Source organism: Chelonoidis abingdonii, chromosome 2 (genome assembly GCF_003597395.2).
Source record: "Chelonoidis abingdonii isolate Lonesome George chromosome 2, CheloAbing_2.0, whole genome shotgun sequence".
Lineage (NCBI taxonomy): Eukaryota > Metazoa > Chordata > Testudines > Testudinidae > Chelonoidis > Chelonoidis abingdonii.
Genome location: NC_133770.1, coordinates 244,268,120 through 244,289,616, shown reverse-complemented (window position 1 = coordinate 244,289,616; position 21,497 = coordinate 244,268,120). Strand labels below are relative to the sequence as shown.

General features: G+C 40.7%; 1 protein-coding gene across 3 annotated transcripts in view; it reads left to right on the top strand.

Moving 5' to 3' along the window:
• The window catches only part of JPH1 (junctophilin 1), a 514,941-nt gene that overhangs the window by 490,476 nt on the left and 2,968 nt on the right, over positions 1-21,497 (top strand). For 2 of the 3 annotated variants that reach the window (XM_032784770.2, XM_032784771.2), the window contains one exon: positions 4,817-5,478. In XM_032784770.2, coding sequence (XP_032640661.1) covers positions 4,817-5,478 — 662 coding nt within the window. Of the gene's footprint in view, positions 1-4,816; positions 5,479-21,497 lie in introns of those variants that run through there. The other variant, XM_032784772.2, reaches the window with a different exon arrangement.

Below are 21,497 nucleotides of genomic sequence, written 5' to 3'. Positions count from 1 at the left end.
AGCAGACCAGGCGTACAGCCAGCGCTGCAGCCAGGGAGTTGCAGTGCTGGCTGAGCTTTGTAAGTGTGGACACCGAGTAAGTTGCAGCGCTGTAACCCCCTCACCAGCGCTGCAACTTGCAAGTGTAGCCAAGCCCCAAGTCTCTAACGTGAGAAAGTCTTGCTGAAGTCTATGAGCATTCTCCATGTTGTGGACCTGCAGGATAGGGACCCTCTAATAATACATCTTTGAGTTCAGGTTGAAGTCAGACTTCAGTCATAAATATTCACTAGCATATAAAATAATTCTCACTGACAGCACAGATATTTTTAGCAGCTATAGTGTTACAGAAAAACATTGATCTCCTTGCAGGATAACGAAGTCACAGGATTTTCACTAACGTATTCCTCATACAGTGAACAGCAATCAGTAGTTGTCATACACTGTTCAAAAAAGATCATTCCTTTTTTTAAACAACTAGAGCTTCAGCTTTCGCTACAACCAGTGTGCTCTTGCTTTGCTCCACTGTACAACACAGTAAAGACCTGTGTATTTACCTGATAATTATTTAGTATTTCTGTCTTCCAGACCAGAATGATTGTAATAATTACTTTTTAATTCACCAAATGTAACTCTCAATTAATCCACAGTGGTATGACACATCGATGTATCTATGTTTTGTTTCTGAGGGCCAAGCTGGAGAATGGGCTTTTAGTTATTCAGACATTGGACTGGGATTCAGGAGATGTAAGTTCAATTCCTGTTCTGCCCAAGACACTCTTTGTGACCTTGGACTATCACTTAGCCCATGATATAGCAAAGCTCTTGAGCACAGTTCCCTTGACAACTGACTATTGAGTTCAGTGGGACTATTCAGTTCAGCATGTGCTTAATTACTTTGCTAAACTGGGGCCATGCTCTCTCTGTTCCTCAGTTCCTCATCTGTAAAATGCCTTTTTTGTGTCTTATATAGGATTATAAGCTCTTCGGTCTCTCTCTTACTGTGGATACAGCCACTACTTAGCACAGTGGGGCACCAGTCTTGGTTGTGCACTTTAAGCATGGATGTAATACAAATATTAGCAATAAATTCTTCATTTAGGCACTGCACTCACTTCAGCAAGCAATGGATCTGATAATGTCATCATTACACCTCTGACAGTTTGGGGTGAGGATTGGAACCAAGTTCTGGGAGCATTGTGTGGACATCTCAGGGCAGAATTTAGCCTTAATACAATATAACTACACTTATTATCATTAAAGTGAACAGAAATGTCATTCATTATCTAGGAATTAAATTTACTGGGTCCAAAAGCAGCTATCATTATTATTAGTTAATCAGTTATATAGAAATAAACTAAGTTAGAGGATGTTACATAATTACACACTCCAGTTTAAAAGATAGGAATAGGTATATGCTTGATAATTACCTCTGAAATACTCTGAAATCAAATTATGTACTGTCATCATGTACTGTACTTTGAATGACATAAGATTCTGTATAGAGAGAGTTTCCATCTTTTCTTTGTCTACAAAACTCTGCTTATGTAAAATTGCACTATTTTAGTTCTTCCATGCTAGGTTTCTGCAGGTTTTAAAGTGGTGCCTTTTTTCTAGAAAATTATTTGTACAATGCTTCTCTTTGAACAGGACCTTTAAATATTTTTTAAATTTAATATAAGTCTATACAGCAGGAAAGACTGAGCAGTGTTTACTGTATATACAGGTGTGTTTTGTTTGTCATGCTTTAGATTCCCTTCTCTACTGAAGAGCAAACACAGTTCAAAACTAGTCTCTAGAGTAAGCAGTACATGGATCTTTATATTTTAGTCACCATTCTTCCAATTAGTCTCTTAGGTAATGCCAAATGACTCTCAGACCAGCATTTCTGCATGCAGCATGTAATGATAATACTACTTTGTAGTTTTGTAGACCTCCCACCCAAACCACTTAAGGATAAAATATTAAGGATTGTGGCTGGGCCTGCGTAGGAATGTAAGTAGAGAAAAAGGACAGAAGGAGCCTTTCTTGTGCAGGGAGCCAGCCACGTTAGGAGCAGAGCATTCGTTAGCACTGTTGGTATGGCTAGCCTCCAGAAGGAAAGCTAAAAGGGGTGGGCTGAGAGCAGAGCCTCAGACCCACTTCCTTCAACACCAGCAAGTGGAGTTGGTCTAATAGGGGAGGATGCATGTTTCACCCTTCAAAAAGTTGGTAGAGCTTCTTCTACAGCATGTTCTGACTTAGTCATCTGGACTCCAAATGCTGCATGACCCAGCTCAACTATCACTGTTTGGCCTGGGGCTCTCAATGTTTTGCATTCTGGGATACTCACCTCTCCATTTAATCATAGAGAAAAACCCTCTTTTCATATTCACCAGACTGAGAACTCATGATCCCTAGCCCTAATGAGTTACTTTTCAGGCAGTAACTCCTAAGAGGGAGCACATTCATAGACATAGTTAAGAGTGCCCCGCTGGAAAGATTTTACTAGTGCTAACAGGATTTCCCATTTTAAAACAGAGAATAGCTCTAGAACAAGAGAGATATTTTCAAGCAGGTGAGTCAGCTGCGCCCGCTAAATTATCCCTTTTGACAAGCGGGCAAACTGAGGCAAAGAAAAGTTGTGACTTACCCAAGGACACTCAGGAATAGAAGTAAAACTCCCGAGAGATTAGGATGTAGTGTATTCATTCTCTAAGAGCAACTGAACATGTACTATTACACTAGCAGAATAAGTAATTTAAAAATAATATATTGTCATGTAAACCATCAAACTGTTACTTGGTTTATGTGTTAGCATGCACAGCTGAACCAGAAGATGAACTTGTTCACAATGAAGACACTGTATCACAATAAACACTGCTTTTTTCCAGCTGAGACACAAAGGCAGAGATTTGATTAGACCAGGATTTTTCTATCATCAAAAATGAGTCATTTGTACTAATTACCTTTCGTAAAGAGAAGAATTGCCTTTAGAGCTGGCAAATATATATATATATATATATATATATATATATTCATTATCTCTCTTCAGATATAGAAATAAATATAACAAAACACAATACATGCTCATTAAATTACGCACTAATGAAGCTGGGAGATTCACTGCAAGATACTGAATTTTGAATATTTAGTGATAAGGGTTCAGATCATGCCTGTGAAGCACAAAAGCCCTGAACTGAGGAGACATGCTGCCCCTGGGAAATAGCAGGAGGAATCATGCTTCAGGGAAACTAAATTCATCCCTATCCACCCTAATGCACATAGGAAGACTACATGAAACTCTGTGGGGTGCACCCTGCCCCCCCCCACCTCCAGCGTTATCCCCTCTTCCAGGCTGATGAGGAGGCAGGAGCAGGGCCATGGCCTTGGCCCCATCTCCTCTGCCTCCTTGGGGTTCTCTGTATCCCAAGGGAGTAGGGATGGAGAAGTCCCTGTGCTCCCTGGAGTTCAGAGACTACAACTTTGCCAGGCCCCAACATGAGCTGTCCCTCCTTTTAAGCCCCTTACACTCTCCCCTTTTACTTCAAAGCTGAGTAAAAGACAAAGCAGAATGTTGCTCTTAGTGAACAAAGGCGATAGAGAAACCAAGATCCTGCATTACAAAGTGTGCTTTATTATTCTTTCAATTACATTTTAGCTTTAACTAGCTGTGAATAATGCATCATAGAATATTGCTAAATGTAATACTGCCAACTCTTGTGATTTTTGTGATAGTGTTTCATTAAAGTCAGCTTCTGGAATCAAGTGATTATGTGACAATCTCAGCTCTTTTTTTGTTTGTTTGTTTAAAGTATATTTCTAGCCTTCCTGGTTGTGGAGAAAAGCTTGGAAATGTGACTAGAGTATGTCCTAAGAGCTAAAAAGGAGGTCAAGAAAACAATTAGCTTTTTTAAAAAAATCTCATTACTATTAAAACATTGTCATGATTTTTGAAACTTTGAAGACAATACTGTAAATGTAATGAAGTATATTTTGTACAAATAATGACAAACTAATAATAAGACCTTACTACAGATCAGTGTTAAAACTTTAACAGAGAGACTGACCATCAATTTGTATTTGTGTGTTTGGAAGTCCGTACTTCACTGAGTTTCTGTTGCACAAGAACAGAGCCTTTTAGTGGCAAACTAATTCCCAGATCTCAGCAGCAATAGTGTGTGTGTGTGTGTGTGTGTGTGAGAGGGAGAGAGAGGAGCTAGGTGAAATTTCTGAGTAAGAACCCAGGTCTACTCTGCAATGAAGACGTACCCAATGACAGAGACAATGCAATCCCTCACACAAACACCCACTCATGATCAAACCAGAAAACTGATAAAAGATTCAAGCTCAGTCTCCTATAGGCTATTAAGGCATAAGGAGAGAGATTGCCTCCTAAGTATTTAACAACCAAAATAACAATCAGGTATCATAGTGATGAGGGCCATGTATGGTAGATAGACAAAAATGAGCAATTATAGGAAAAAATGGCAGTTGTATGCATGAGACAAATAAAAACTTAGCCACTTGGGGTGAGATTCAGAAAGGTATTTAGGCACTTAACTCCCATTGATTTCAGTGGTCTCATTTGGAGACATTTTCTATGTCCCTTTGCAAGATTGAAGGCAAAGTAATCAAACCAATAGTGAAAAGGCCAAATTATTGCCAAGCAGAGAGGAAAAGGTACAGCAACTTTAATTAGCAAATGCCTTGTAATATAAAGTCCAGAAATGAGTGAGTTTTTGTTTTCCCTCTTAATTTCAGCTTCGTCCCAGATCCATACCCACAGCGTGGCAGATTTGGCACCTGGCCCTATTCTTGTTTTAATGAGATAAGATTTTGTTATACTGTTTTTCAGGCCCTGATTATATCAAGCAAAGATTTCAAGAAAGCGTGGAGGTAAAAGAAAACCCTGAAGAAAAGGTTCAAGAAAAAACACCTTCCCCCAAAGAGTCTCCTCATTTTTATCGAAAAGGCACCACACCTCCTGGGACACCTGAAGTAAGCCCAAAGCACAGTTTTCCTCTTCCATCTGAGCCTTCCCCTACTAAAGAATTGAAAAGACAAAACTCCAGCTCAAAGGTGAGACTCACTCAAGAAAAAAAAAGTTTAGCTAGTGAGACTGTAACAGCCGTGGTCAACAAGCCTCTATATTCAAAAGTACCTGTGAAGGAGGAGATAGCGGTGAAACATCAGCCAAAGTTTTCAGCCCACCACAATCCCATCAGCGCAGAGAATGGGGAACTGCATGGTCATTACCATGGCTACTACGTAAAAATGAATCCAATACTGCTTCCACATGAGCTCAGGGAGGAGGATGAAGATGTCAACCCATCACCTTCAGCACTCACACGGATACCAACTCCACAGAAGCCAAGTCCTGCCATATCTGTGACTAATCCAGATGCCAAAGAAAGCAAATCTGATACAAAAGTAAAGAAACCTGAACTTGCTGCACCAAAGAATTCTGCTAATAATGAGTCCCATTCTTCAGCAGAGAAAGAAGTGGAAATCCATTCGGTAAGTACTATTGGCAGCCCCTTCCCCTTCACTGCTCCTCTGCCTGCTATATCTCAACTTTGCAGTCTATGTCCAGGCAAAACTCGCTGACTTCCGTAGCAGTTTAATCTAGTGTATGGACTGCTGGATAACACCCAATGGGAGCAAGGAACTGAGGTTCTTTGCCTCACTGTTGCCTTTCTTAAAAATATGAAAGGGACAGATTGTAGCCGGAATATTGACAGCGGCAGTTCTTAGAATAAATTCTTGTGTATTGATGTAACACAAGATCCTTACACACACAAATGTTTTGGTGTTTTTTCATGTGTTCACTAACAATTTCTAAATGTATACACAAAAAATTATGCAGTACCTTCCAAAAATCCAACGTTATGACTGTAACAAACATTTTTCCCCATTAATTGTTAAAGTGCCAGTGGGATTTACTGAAGACTGTCATTGAAAGGTTTATAGCTTCCATGTAGCTTTGCTGTAAACCTGCATATAAACATTATCAGCACAGGGATTATTATTTGTTTGCCATGAGAAAGGTAATTTCCAAATGCAGAGGGCTGCTGCTGAATAGTTAACAATGAATTACTAGGCAACCATTACAAAAAATATATATAGTATCACGTCAGGCACGTATGTTTTTATAATTTCAGCTTCAGAATCAACCTAACAGATCAACTTCATCACCCAGGGAACTCCCTTGAGCTAAGGGTTACCCTGTAAATTGATATGAATGTTTGAGGCGAAATCTATGTCAGTGTATCAAACAGGCCTTAAATACCCAGTGATGTGACAAGACTTTAATAAAGTTCTGATTACCGATTCTTATTAAATATCAGCTACAAAGGTTATATTTCAGCCTCTTGGGGGTACGTCTACACTGCAAAGAAAAACCCACAGCTGGCCCATGCCAGCCAACTCAGGCTTATGGGGCTCAGGCTACTGGGTTGTTTCTTTGTTGTGTAGACTTCTGAGCTCAGGCTGGAGGCTGGGCTTTGGGACCCTTCCACTCCATGGGATCCCAGAGCCTAGGCTCCAGCCCGAGCCCAGAGATCTACACAGCAATGAAACAGTCCCGCAGCCCAAGCCCCAAAAGTTAGTGTCAGCTAACGCAGCCAGCCACAGGTGTCTAGTTGCTGTGTAGATGTATTTTTTGTTCTAGCATCATCATCATTATGTTCCTATTACGCCTCTGGTGTTTAGGGCAGTGACAAAGCTCCTCCACCCCTGTCTGTTTCTGGCAAGTCTTTCAATGGTTCCCCAGCTGTGCCCCAGGTTTTTCAGCTTGGTAAATACAGCAAATACAAAAATTTTGTTTATACTCATATATATATATATATATATATGTGTGTGTGTGTGTAAAAGACCTGATCCAAAGTCAGTGAGGGATCTTACAGTTCATTAAACAATCTAAACAGTTGCTTCATTTCCTAGGAAAATAAACTCCCAAAACAAGTACTTTAAAGTTTTATAATGTTCAGCTTTTATACTGCCATGGAAAATTTAGTTTTCCTCTGTATTTTTTTAACAGAAATTCTAGTTGGATTAATTTCATAAAATTGAAAGTGAAGACTGAAATTGTGTTTTTAGACCATTGTGCCTAGATATTCCATTACTAGATGTAAAAGGTACAATTGTCAATAATAATGCCAAAAAAGAAAAAACATTCAATAAACATTTTGTTTTGTATTTGAAAAAAGCCAGATGTTTAAGACTGTCAATTTATCGCAGTTGACTCAAAAAAAAATAATTGCAATTAAAAAAAGTAATCGCGATTAATCATACTGTTAAACAATAGAATACCAATTGAAATTTATTAAATATTTCGGGATGTTTTTCTGCATTTTCAAATATATCCATTTCAGTTACAATATAGAATACAAAGTGTACAGTGCTCACATCATATTATCTTAGATTGCAAATAGTTGCACTGTAAAAATGAGAAACAAAAGAAACAGTATTTTTAAATTCACTTTGTACAAGTACGAGTACAAGTGCAATCTCTTTATCATGCAAGTGCAATTTACAAATGTAGCTTTTTTACATAACTGCACTCAAAAACAAAACAATGTAAAACTTTAGAGCCTACAAGTCCATGCAGTCCTTCTTGTTCAGCCAATCACTAAGAGAAACAAGTTTGTTTACATTTACGAGAGAGAATGCTGCACACTTCTTAATTACAACGTCACCTGATGTTTGCATAGCATTGTTGTAGCCAGCATCGCAAGATATTTATATGCCAGATGAACTAAAGATTCATATGCTTCTTCATGCTTCGGTCATCATTCCTGAGGACATGCTTCCATGCTGATGATGATGCTTGTTAAAAAAATGCATTAATTAAATTGTGACTGAACTCCTTGGGGGAGAATTGTATGTCCCCTGCTCTGTTTTACCCACATTCTGCCATATATTTCATGTTATAGCTGTCTCAGATGATGACCCAGCACATGTTCGTTTTAAGAATACTTTCACTGCAAATCTTACAAAATGCGAAGAAGATACCAATGTGAAATTTCTAAAGATAGCTACAGCACTCAAACCAAGATTTAAGATTCTGAAGTGCCTTCCAAAAACTGGGAGGGATGAGGTGTGGAGCATGCTTTCTGGAGTCTTAAAAGAGCAATACTCTCATGTGGAAACTATAGAACCCAAACCATCAAAAAAGAAAATCAACCTTCTGCTGGTGGCATCTAACTCAGATGATAAAAATGAAAATGCGTCAATATGCACTGGTTTGGATCGTTATGAAGCAGAACCCATCATCAGCAAAACGCATATTCTGTGGAATGGTGGTTGAAGCATCAAGGGACATGTACATCTTTAGCACATCTGGCATGTAAATATCTTGCGATGCTGGCTACAATAGTGCCATGCAAATGCCTGTTCTCGCTTTCAGGTGACACTGTAAACAAGAAGCAGGCAGCATTATCTTCTGCAAATGTAAACAAAATTGTTTGTCTGAGCAATTAGCTGAACAAGAAGTAGGACTGATTGGACTTATAGGCTGTAAAGTGTTACATTCTTTTATTTTTGAATGCAAGGGTTTTTTGTACATAATTCTACACATGTAAGTTCAACTTTCATCATAAAGAGATTGCACTACAGTACTTGTATTAGGTGAATTGAAAAATACATTTCTTTTGTTTTTTATAATGCAAATATTTGTAATAAAAAATAAATATAAAATGAGCACCGTACACTTTGTACCCTGTGTTGTAACTGAAATCAATATATTTTAAAATGTAGAAAACATCCAAAAATATTTAAATAAATGATATTCTATTATTAACAGCGTGATATTAATTATGATTAATTTTTTTAGTCGCTTGACAGCCCTACACATGATATGTTCATATTATATGATGATAAAATAGTTTCCATTCCAATGGAATGTCAGGAGGATGTTAAACAGCAGCTACTGAAGTTAGACTTTTTAAAATCAGCAGACACAGATAACTGGCATCCAACAGTTTTAAAAGAGCTGGCCAAGGAGCTCTCTGGTCTATTAATATTGATTTTCAGTAAAGCTTGGAACACTGGGGAAGTTCCAGAGACCTGGAAGAAAGCTAATGTTGTGCCAGTATTTTGAAAGGGTGAACATAATGACCTGGATAATCATATGCTCATCAGCTTAATATCAATCTGAGGCAAAATAGTGGTTTGGCTGATATAGTACTCAATTAATAAAGAATTAAAAGAGGGTAATAAAATGCAAATCAACATAGGTGGATGGAAAATAGATCCTGTCAAACTAACTTGATATCTTTTTTTATGAGATTATAAATGTGATTGATAAAGATAATAGTGATGATATAATTAATATACTTAGAGTTCTGTAAGTCATTTGATCTGGTATTGCACAACATTTTGACTAAAAGTAGAATGATAGAAAATCAACATAGCACACATTAAATGGATTAAAACCTGGTTAATTTATTGGTCTCAAAAATATAATGATGAACAGAGAATTATCAGGTGGATGTGTTTCTACTAGGGTCCCACAGGAATTGATTCTTGGCCCTACACTTATTTAACGTTGTCATCAGTGACATGACAGAAAACATAAAATCATAAAGTTTGGTGGATTGGTAGATAATGAAAGGGACAAGTCACTGATAAAGTAATCTGGGTTGCTGGGTAAGCTGCACTGAAGCAAACAATGTGTGTCAGTGCAGCCAAACATCAAATCCTACATCTGGGGGGAAAGGTAGTCCATACTTACCAGAAGAGGGACTCTGTCCTGGGAAGCAGCAATTCTGAAAAAGATTTGGCCGTTGTGGATAATCAGCTGAACGTGCACTCCCAGTGCAATGCTGTGACCAAGAGGCTAATGCAATCCTTGAATATATAAATAGGACACTGATGCAACTGCTACTGGAATACTATGTCTAGTTCTGGTGTCCACGCTCTAAGAAGGATGTTAAAAAATGGGAGAGGGCTCAGAGAAGAGCCACGAGAAAACATGCCTTATAGAGAGAGACTTAAGGAGCTCAATCTACTTAGCTTAACAAAGAGAAGGCTAAGGGGTGACTTGATTAGGTACCTACACAGGGAACAGAAATACAGGGTTCTTCAGTTTAGCAGACAAAAGTATAACATGATCCAATGGCTAAAAGTTGAAACTAGACAAATTCAGACTAGAAATAAGACAAAAAAAAATTAATAGTGATGGCAATTAACTATTTGAACAACATTACTGTGAGATGTAATGGATTCTCCATCACTGGAAATGTTTAATCAAGATTAGATAGAGGATATGATCTAGTTCAAACGGGAATTAATTCAGGGGAGTCCTATGGCCTGTGCTGTGTAGGAGGTCAGACTACATTATGACAATGTTTCTTTCTGGCCTTTTAGTCTGTTTTGGAGCTGATATTGGCCTTTTACCCTGGGAGCCTGACATATGTGGATGGGTCAGACGTACACTACCATAAAGTTGTCAGGCCTTGAAATGAGGTTGTGGGGGAGTGTGTCTGAAGATGAACGGACAGAATCTCAGCCTGAAATTTGAAACAGACAGTTTTCTGTTCAGCCCTTGTATAAGCAAGTGAAGTTGCACCTGCTTAGGCGGTAACGATCAGGCCAAATTTTTCTCATCTTTTCCACCATTCCTTTCAAACCAAATCATGATTGGGACCTGAGGGAGCTGCTAACTTTACTGACTAGCTGGAGCCTCTCTCTATCAGAAATGTATCCCTCTACCTTCTCTGACAATCAGGGCAGGGCACAGACACAAACATACCACTAGCCAATGATCAGGAAGAATATGTCTGTATTACACACCACTGGCAGTGGCGGGCAGAGTGTGTGGAGCTACATGCTGCAGTGAAAAGCATACACACTGCAGTTTGTAAGTACACATGTAAGTACACATTAGGGAGGAGGGATAGCTCAGTGGTTTGAGCGTTGACCTGCTAAACCCAGGGTTGTGAGTTCAATCCTTGAGGGGGCCATTTGGGGATTTAGTTGGGGATTGGTCCTGCTTTGAGCAAGGGGTTGGACTAGATGATCTTCTGAGGTCCCTTCCAACCCTAATAATCTATGATTCTATGTCAGTGAAAGGTACAGAAAGGCTCCAGCAGCAGGGACACTACACTGCTGTTTTGAGTAGAGAGGGAGGTATGACTTGGGCAAGTAGGATATGTACTCACATACATACCCACACCCTTCAGGCATGTCTTTACTAACCTAAGCTATGCCTCACAGTCTATAGCTATTTATACCTGTTGGCGGGGGGGCTCCATATGTACCTACATTACACACTCCTAAAAAAGCATGCAGTGTAGCCAGGCTCAAAAGGTGGAGAGGGTAATAAGAGACTATCACACAGCAGACATTTATTTATTGATCTGATAGTTAGCTTGGGATCTGTCCCTCTGCTTCTGTTGGGGTACTTTAATTGCACTGGTCTTGATAACATCTGGGTGGTGGGTGTCTGAGAGAAAGGAAATTAAGGTGTGGGAGTTCATTCCCAATGTGAAGGCACTTTGCTATATGTCTTTAAAACTATATTTTCTACAAGTGTGTGTGTGTGTATATATATATACATATATATGCAGTAGCTGATTTTTTTCCAAGATATGTGGTGATGTGTGTCAGAGACAGGGTAAATTCTCTACCTGTTTGCATTTTTTAAAGTTCTAACAGGAGTAAAGCAACAAGAGGTACTCCAACAGCCTACCACAACAAGGGTGTGTGTTGCTACAGAATTGTTATTAATGCTGCTTGTGCATTTTTCTTCAAAGTTTTCACCACCCCCATTTCAGCCTCAGAAATGATCTCGCTCATTCCCTGATTCCCTCTGCTCTGAGTCTTTCATGAACAGGGATTGTCAGAAAGTTACAGTTATCCATCCACTGAACTAACCCTGAAAAATCATTGGAAATAAATCAGATGAGATTTGAATTGTGATAAAAAAAGATGAGCAGATAGTGTTTTATCTTATGCGCCTAAGTTCTTCTGCCAAATTGTTTGCATATTGGCTTAAATAAGGTAGTATTGGAAGAAGAGGCATGGCTCTATTATACTGTAAAAGACTGTTTTGAGAGTAACAGTATTAAACTACAATACGTAGCCCTGTTTTACCTAAATCTAAGGGCATTACAGTGTGCAGAATATCAAGTGGTATGGGTCTCCTCTTAATGTGCACTTGACATCTATCAATCATACAATCCAATGTTCCTGTTGTGAAGAAAATACAGAGCTCTTCCACTGATCCTGTAAACTCCTATGCCTAGAATTCCCACCAAAGTCAATGGCCATTCCTAATGCAAATGGATTGCAGGACCAGTCTTTATATCTCTTAGTTATTTCCCTGAAAAGTAGTGTCATCTTCTACCTCAAAATTATTTACATAGAGTTCTCTTACCTAAGGGAGAAGATGTTATCTTTCCTGCTACTGAAAAGATGAAAGGACAGTTTGATGCAGGACTCAAACTTTGCTGTTGCAACTTCTTTATTGCACCTGTTCTAGTCAATCCTGCACAGCACAGACTAATTTTGCCTTTTGCTATTTTAAGCTCCTGCAGGGCATTAAGGACTTATTTTTGGTGCTTCACCTTAAAGCATTTAACACTCAGAACATATGTCTAAATACTGCTGTCATGCTTTGCATAGAACAAAACTCTTAAGACTGATCATTTTTGGAACATCAGAAAGCTCCACTTTCACAATTCTTGTTATCAAAAGAGGAAACAAAATATATTCACCATTGTGAGTGGGGTGAGTCCCTATTCGTGTCAACTCAACATGGGTTGGTGCCCCAAAGCCACCCTCTCTTAATTCTTTACTCAATATCAGTAAACATAATTCTTAACCTCCACTTCCTCATCAGCTTCTTCTTTCTAGGAAGGATGCTTTGTCTCATATCCTACCCCTGTCTTACTTTAGAGGCTCTCTACCTTTTATTCTCTCTTACTTTAGAGGCTCTCTACCTTTTATTAGTAAGAGCTAATGAGACCCACTTCATCTGGGTGATAGATGCATCAATAGAATAGCCCTCCATTTCCAGGCAGAGTTCTGGAACCTGATATCTTATCCTGGTGCTGTTTGAACTACAGCCCCATGTTGCTATTCAACCAAAAACTGTCTGTCTTGGAGCTCTCATTCCATATGGAATACAGTTCAAGGTGTATGATAGGTAAGAAATGAAATCCTGGCTCCACTGAAATTAGTAACAAAGATCCCATTGACTTTAACAAGGCCAGGATTTCACCTACTCCATGTAAACCAATAATATTATTTATGGCTAGGATCTTGAAAGGAGTTGGCACCCAGCTCCAACTGAATTTCAAGCCTTTGAAAATCCAGGCCCATGTTACTGAAGCATCTACAGGCTCCAGCATGCTAGACACCAGATGAACATGTAGTAAGAGCCAGTCTGCAGCCCAAAGAGTTTACAGCCCAAGTAGACAAAGGGAATAGAGTTATTGTTCACGTTTTACAGATGGGGAACTGAAACACAGAGAGACTGAGTGATGTGGGTCACACAGGAAGTCTGCAGTAGAGCCAGGAATTTAACCCACTTCTCCTGAGTCCAAGTCAGTGCCTTAACCATAACCATCCTTCCTCACTGGAAGAATATATCCTAACAATGAAGTGTATTGTATTGTTCTCTGTCCTTCTGCAGATGGAAAAGTGGCTTCAGTAGGAAGGGTCTCCTAAGTGTATGAACCTTGGCCTTTTCAAGTTTGCAAGTCATGCTTATTTCAAACAGGTTTGTCGTAGAAAGGGATCCCTGTATGGCTGTGGTGCACTGAACCATGCAGACGTAAGCATGATGTAACCAGAGTAGTTATAATAGCAGCCTCTTCTGTGATAATCCAAAGGCCAGTTTGTGGCAGGAGGGATCAGTCCCCATCTCTGTGAAGTGGAATGAAAGTGAATCTGATGATCTATTTCAAAAACATCCAGGCAACCCATTGTTTCCTGTGGGGAATTTTCTGTAGACAAAATCACTGAAACCCGTAGTCATTTTTAACACACTCTCTGCTACAGAAGGCTATGTCTTCACTTCACAGTTAACTTGGATGATTAGCACCCAAGTAAACCTAACCTGGGTGTGAGCAGCCACACTGCAAAGTCCTTCCTGAGTTACCAGCTGCTGCACTCACCCATTCATGGCACTAGGACTTCTTGGGGTATATCTTATGGTTCCTTGTGCTGCAGTAAGCTGGGCCACTCTTTGCCAGCAAATTGTGAGATAATGTCTGTCCTTGTGGGGACCTGGGGAGAATTGCGGGAAGGCACTGGTGACTGTCAGCACTTCAGTGGTTTAGCCTGCATCCGCACTGCAGAGCAGTCAGGTTACCAACCTGAATGTCAGGCTTTATCATACAGCCTCAGGTAGGTCAAAGATTTGTGTATGTGGATGGGGTCTGGAAGAGGGGGCTAGGGGCAACACATAAGTAGGGGTTAACTGCCGTGAAGACATACCCCACCAGGCACTTGTAAAAATTCAGCTAAGGCTTCAGGGTGTGACCCTCTAGCTCAGTGATTCTCAATCTTTCCAGACTACTGTACCCTGTTCGGGAGTCTGATTTGTCCTGCGTACCCCATGTTTCACCTCAGTTAAAAACTGTTTGTTTACAAAATCAGACACAAAAATACAGAAATGTCACAACACACTATTACTGAACAAGTGCTGACTTTCTCATTTTACCATATAATTACAAAATAAATAGATTGGAATATCAATACTGTACTTACATTTCAGTGTATAGTAAATAGAGCAGTATAAACAAATCATTTGTCTGTATGAAATTTTAGTTTGTACTGACTTCGCTAATGTTTTTATGTAGCCTGTTGTAAAACTAGGCAAATATCTAGATGAGTGGATTACCACCTGGAAGACTTCCAAGTACTCCCTCGGGTCCACATACCTCTGGCTGAGAACCACTGTTCTAACAATTTGTTGTCATGCAGAGCACTGTACTTATGCAGGTTGCATTTAACTGGCAAAACTACATAAAGGGGGGCATCTCCCAGAGACCAGCTTTAGCCCTGTTGGTAATTCTTAATGGACAGACGACTAGTTAATGGGATCATAACAGGGCAGTAATTCTGCTTGAAGTGGGAAGACTCCAGCTCATTTAAGGTACATCTGCACTGCAGTTGAATGTATAACACAGGTAGCCAGACCCACACTAGTTTTAATCTAGCTAGCACGAGTAATGATAGTAGTGAAGACACAGCAGCATGCATCCAGGTATGTATGTAGGGTCCCCAGTGGACTTATACAGGGGCTCCTAGCCCAGGCTGAAGCCCATGCCACCATATCTGTACTGGACTGGTTAAGGCTAGCATGGGATGCTTATATGAGCTGCAGTTGCACCTTAAATTGTAGTGTATACGTACTTAGTGACATGACCCAAGATTTTTAGGAGTTGCTAGTGATAGTGTGCACCAGCTTGAAGCATCTTAAAGCAGTGGTTGAAAACCTGCGGCCTGTCAGCATAATCTGCTGGCGGGCCGCAAGACAGTTTGTTTACATTGACCACCTCCCGGCCAGTGGGAGCTGCGGGCGGTCGTGCCTGCGGATGGTCAGTGTAAACAAATTGTCTCACGGCCTGCCAGCGGATTACCCTGATGGGCTGCAGGTTGCCCACCATTGCCTTAAAGGGTCTAATTTTCAGAAAGTTCTAAGTAACCACCCCCTGAAAGTTAAGTCATTAAGAAGTGCCTTAAGTTGGGCACCCAAAAACTGAGTCACTCAAAATCATTAGTCACTTCTGAAAATCTTGCCTCTGGATATTTATTTTAAAGTTTCGCTCTTATGCTAGTTGTGTCTCTCTTTTCCTGGTCTTATTTGTTTGTTAGCTGTGATTTGTGCAGAAAGTTCTTCACCTGTTCCTGGCTGTGAGCTCACTTCTTAAATGCTTACTATACATGCTGGGCCATCACACCAGGCAGATAGGCCCAGTACAGATAGTGTGCCTCCTCCTATCTCCAAGGGCCTCTCCATTCGTTTGACAGCCTCTTTGCAGCTCAGCAGGCAGTAGCACTATCAAAATGAGAGCATCTCCGTATTGACAACTTCAGGAGATCAAAAATTATGGGGTGTGTACATGTGACAGTGTTGCCCACTCTCCCACATGTATTGGATAAAGTGATTTTGGCCTCTGCTGCAAGAGTTCTTACCCCCATATCTGCTCTTCTCCTGCCCAGTAATTAATCCTGTCCTCCAGTCCTCCATCAGTTCTCTCCCCAGCCAACCCCCACCTCATCGACCCCCACCGGTCTCAGTTCACCCTCCTAGCACTCACACCATCTGCTCAGAACCCATCATCAATACAGCCCACCCACCCCATCAGCCCTCACCCCCGCACTTCAGCCCTGCCCTGCAGCCCCCACACCATAATTCAGCTCTCCAAGCCTCACCTATGCTCCTCTTAGGGTTCTGCGGCCTGTCGTAGGGTCACCTCTCCCTCTTCCCAGGCTGGCAGGGAAGTGTCACCCAGGTTGAAAAAAAATCCTGAGCTTTGGGAGTTCTATTATGAGATCATGAGTGAGGCTTAATTTTACTTAGAAATCATGTCTCACAATAAATTCACTACAGTTGGCAAGCCTGGCATCTGTTAATTGTTAACTCCATTTCTCCAAGACTAAAGGCCCCTGCAGATACCATCTGCAGTGGGTTCTATTGTGAGAGTACTATGAGTCCAGTCCTTGAAAACACTTAGTGCTTAGTGTGATAGTCCCATCACCAGGTCCAACAATCTTGCCCTACTCAGGTCTTGCCTTTTTGTGAGGATCATTTGTGTTTTCCATAGAAATGAATTTTATAAGTGGTGTGGCTTTCTTTGGTTTTTTTTTTTACTAGCAGTGAGTATGCATTTTTTAAAAATTAATCACATATAAGGCTGAGTAAATATGCCAAAAAGGAGAACCCAAGAACAGAGGCATCTCATCTGTTAAATGTACATGCCAAGCTATTCATAAGTGAGCATCTGTACAAATGATATCCTTCTGGGCACTATTCAGAAAGCAGCAGTGTATATCAGAAGGCTAATCAGAATCTTTGATCATGTGTTTCATATAAAAATGAAGAAATTATACAAGGATTAAGAGTCTGCTCTTTAATAAAATTTAGATTTCGCTTGGAAGGCGGGGGTGGTTTTGACTTGTACATTTCTCTATTAAATTGACCACCTCCATTTATAAAGGAAGGGAATTTTGTCATCAGTGTCTACAAGAGCAGGAACAGGTCTGTAACTTTGCAACTGTTAAAATTAGAACATAAGAACGGCCGTACCGGGTCAGACCAAAGGTCCATCTAGCCCAGTATCCTGTCTACTGACAGTAACCATTGCCAGGTGCCCCAGAGGGAGTGAACCTAACAGGCAATGATCACGTGATCTCTCTCCTGCCGTCCATCTCCATCCTCTGACAAACAGAGGCTAGGGACACTATTCCTTACCCGTCCTGGCTAATAGCCATTTACGGACTTAACCACCATGAATTTATCCAGTTCTCTTTTAAACATTGTTATAGTCCTAGCCTTCACAACCTCCTCAGGTAAGGAGTTCCACAAGTTGACTGTGCACTGCGTGAAGAAGAACTTCCTTTTTTTGTTTTACACTGCGCCTTTTAATTTCATTTGTGACCACTCTAGTTCTTGTATGTGGGATAAGTAAATAACTTTTCCTATCCACTTTCTCCACATCACTCCTGATTTTATATACCTCTCATATCCCCCTTTAGTCCTACTCTTTTCCAAGCTGAAGAGTCTTAGCCTCTTTAATCTTTCTTTCATATGGACCACCTCCCTCAAACCCTAATCATTTAGTTGCCCTTCTGAACCTTTCTAGTGGCTAGTATCTTTTGAGATGAGAGACCACTAACGCAGTAATTCCGAGATGTGAGCCTTACCATTGATTATATAAGGGCAATAACTTCTCAGTCCTTTTCTCTATCCCCTTTATTAGATTCCTAACATCTGTTTGCCTTTTTTGAACTGCTCGCCACACGGCATGGACTCTTCAGAGAATTTCCACAAATGATCAAGATTTTTTCCGGACTTATTGTAGCTTAAATAGCCCCATCGAGTATGTAGTATGGTTGGGGTTGTCGTTTTTCCAATGGTGCATTACATTTACATTTATCCACATTTAATTTCATTTCCATTTGTTCCCAGTCACTTAGTTTGTGAGATCTTGAAGTCTTCAACAGTCTGCTTTGGTCTAACTATTCTGAGCAGTTTAGTATCAACTGCAAACTTGGCCACCTCAACTGTTTACCCCTTCTCCAGATCATATGAATAAGTTGAATAGGATTGTCCAAGGACTGACCCTTAGGGAAACCACCTAGTTCCCTCCCTCCATCTAAGAATACCATTTATTACACGTTGTTCCCGTCTTTAAACCAGTTCTCAATCCATGAAAGACCTTCCCTTTATCCCATGACAGCTTAATTTATGTAACAGCCTTGCTGAGGCACGCTGTGAAGGCTTTCTGGAAACTAAGTACACTGTTCACTGGTCCCCTTATCCATATGTTTGCTGACCCCTTCAACTCTAAATAAGATTAGTAAGACACGATTTCCCTTACAGAAACATGTTAGACTATGCTCAAACATGTTATGTTTTTCTATGTGTCTGACAATTTTATCTTAACTATTGTTTCGACTAATTTGCCCGGTACTGACGTTAGACTTACTGGTCTGTAATTGCAGGATCATTCTCTAGAGCCCTTTTTAAAATATTGGTGTTACATAGCTAACGTCCAGTCATAGGGTTACAGAAGCCTATTTAAAGGACAGGTGACAACCTTAGTTGTAGTCACACACTTCACATGAGTTCTTTCAGAACTCTTGGGGAATGCCATCGGTCCCGGTGCGACTGTTAATGTTGAGTTTATCAATTAATATCCAAAACCTCCTCTAGTGACACTTCAGTCTGTGACAGTTCTCAGATTTGTCACCTACAAAAAGCCCGCTTAGGTTTGGGAATCTCCCAACCCTCAGCATGAAGACTGAAGCAAAGAATGCGTTTAGTTTCTCCTCATGACTTTATCGTCTTTAAGCACTCTTTGACCTCGATCATCAAGAGGCCCACGGTGTAGCAAGCTCCTGCATCTGATGTACTTAAAAACATTTTTGTTTTACCTTTTGAGTTTTTGGCTGCTTTCTTTCAAACTCCCTTTGGCTTTTCTTATTACATTTTACATTAATTAAATTGGCATTTATTAGCGCTTCCTATTACCTACGTAAGACTTGACTTCCGTTTTTTAAAGGAAGTCTTTTTATCTCTCACTGCTTTCTTTTACAATGGTTGTAACCACGGTGGCTCTTTTTAGTTCTTTTCCTGTGTGTCTTAAATGTGGGGTAACATTGAAGTGGGCCTCTTTAAGGCTTTAAAAGCCAGTCATCAGCCTGCAGGGATTTCACTTTTAGTCACTGTCACCTTTTAACTTCTGTTAACTAACCCCGCTCATTTTGCATAGTTCCCACCCCTTTTGAAATTAATGCCACAGTGCTTAGGCGTGAGATGTCTTCCCCCCACAAGGGAGTTGAATGCTATTGTATTATGGTCACTATTTTCCAGGCGGTCCATGTATAGTACCTCTTGGACTAGCTCCTCGCGTGCCAACTCAGGCTTAATCTAGAGTTCCTCTCCCTTGTGGGTTCCCATATCCAGCTACTCGATGAAAGCCCAAAAGTTCAGGGTTCAAAAGTTTAATCGGAAATTTATCTCTGCATTCGTCCTAATGAATGTCCGTCATATATGGGGAGAATTGAATCCCACTATTTTGAGTTCTTAATTTTGAATAGCCTCTCTAATTTCCTAACTTTCATCATCACTATCACTGCATGGTCAGGTGTTCGATAAGATGCCTAATGTTATATTTTTATTAAGAGCATGGAATTCTATCATAGATATTCAATCGGAACATGTGATTCATCTAAGATTTTTACTTCATTTGATTCACATTTCTTTCCATATAGTGCCTCCCCCTTCCCCCCCGCGCACCTATTCTGTCCTTCGATATATTGTGTGCCATTGATTGCTCTAAGTCCACCAGGTTCTGGATGCCTATTAATCAAATCCTCCTTATCACAAGCGCACTCTAGTTCACCCATATCATTAGTGCTGAGCTCTAGCATTTTGTGTACAAGCACTTTAAAAAGACTCAGTTATTTTGCCTTTTCTGATGTTCAGATCTCTTTTTAAATGTGATGTTTTATCCTGATTGGCCCTACTTATCCTCAGCTGAACTCATACCTGGAGAGTCCTAATCGAGCAGACCTCCCCCTAAAGAATCTGTCAGTCACAGCCCTGTGCACAGTCGGCTTCCCCTCTCCTAGTTTAAAAACGCTCTAACACCTTTTTAAAGTTTAGTGCAGCAGTCTGGGTTCCACTTGGTTTAGGTGGAGCCCACTCTCTGTATAGGCTCCCCCCATCCCAAAAGTTTCCCCAGTTCCTAGTGATGTAACCCCTCTTCTACCACATCGCTCGTCCACGCATTGAGACTCTGAAGCTTCTGCCTAGCCTACCTGCCTGCGCAGGAACTGTGGGAGCATTTCTGAGAATGCCACCATAGAGGTCTCGAATTAGTCTCTTCCCTAGCAACCTAAATGTTGGCCTCCAGGACATCTCTTCTACCCTTCCCTATGTCATTGTACCTACATTACCAGACCTCTGCTCCTCCCCCAGCACTACAACATAAGTTGTCTAGATGCCTCGAAGAGATCCGCAGCCTGGAGACCAGCGCAGGCAGTCACCATCAGTTCTCCCGGTCATCACAACCCGCTATCTACGTTTCTAATGTCGAATCTCCATTACACACTGCCTTTCCTAAGCACCGAGTTCCCCCCCAAGAGAGGTAACCTCAGTGTGGAGAGGCAACCCTAGCAACCATCTGGAAGGAGGGTCCCAACTATAGGAAGGTTTCTCTCTGCTCCCATTGACTGCTCTGCTTCCCTGGGCCTTTCATCCTCCTCAACAGCACAGGGGCTGTCTGACCGGAGATGGGACAATTCTACAGTGTCCCAGAAAGCCTCATCAACATATCTCTCTGCCTCTCTTAGCTCCTCCAGTTCCACCACCCTGGTCTCCGAAGCCCGTACGGGGTCTCTGAGGGCCAGGAGTGCCTTGCACTGAATGCACACATACACCACCTGCCTACAGGGCAGGTAATCATACATGCTGCACTCAGTGCAATAAACTGGATAGCTCCCACTCTGCAGCTGGGCTTCTGCCTGCATTGTCTCCTAGTTAATGAAAGGGTTGTTTAAAGCAAGAAGTTTTGAATGTAAAATTACAGTTTAAATATTTACTAAAAGATTTCTGGGGGATCTCTATCTGTCTTTTTTCTTAGCCAAACTACCTGCAGAGGGAAGGGAAAGAGGAAATTCCAGTGAGAGTACTGCCAGTGCCAGGGTGTATTATTTTACATAACACAGTTATATTTTCTACTTTAAAAGAGATTGGAGTCTATGAAGAGGACCGAAGTAGGGAAGAGGTGCTGTACTATAATCTTTTTTTACTACTACTGAAGTTCACGTTTTGTTTTAAAAATCTGGCATAG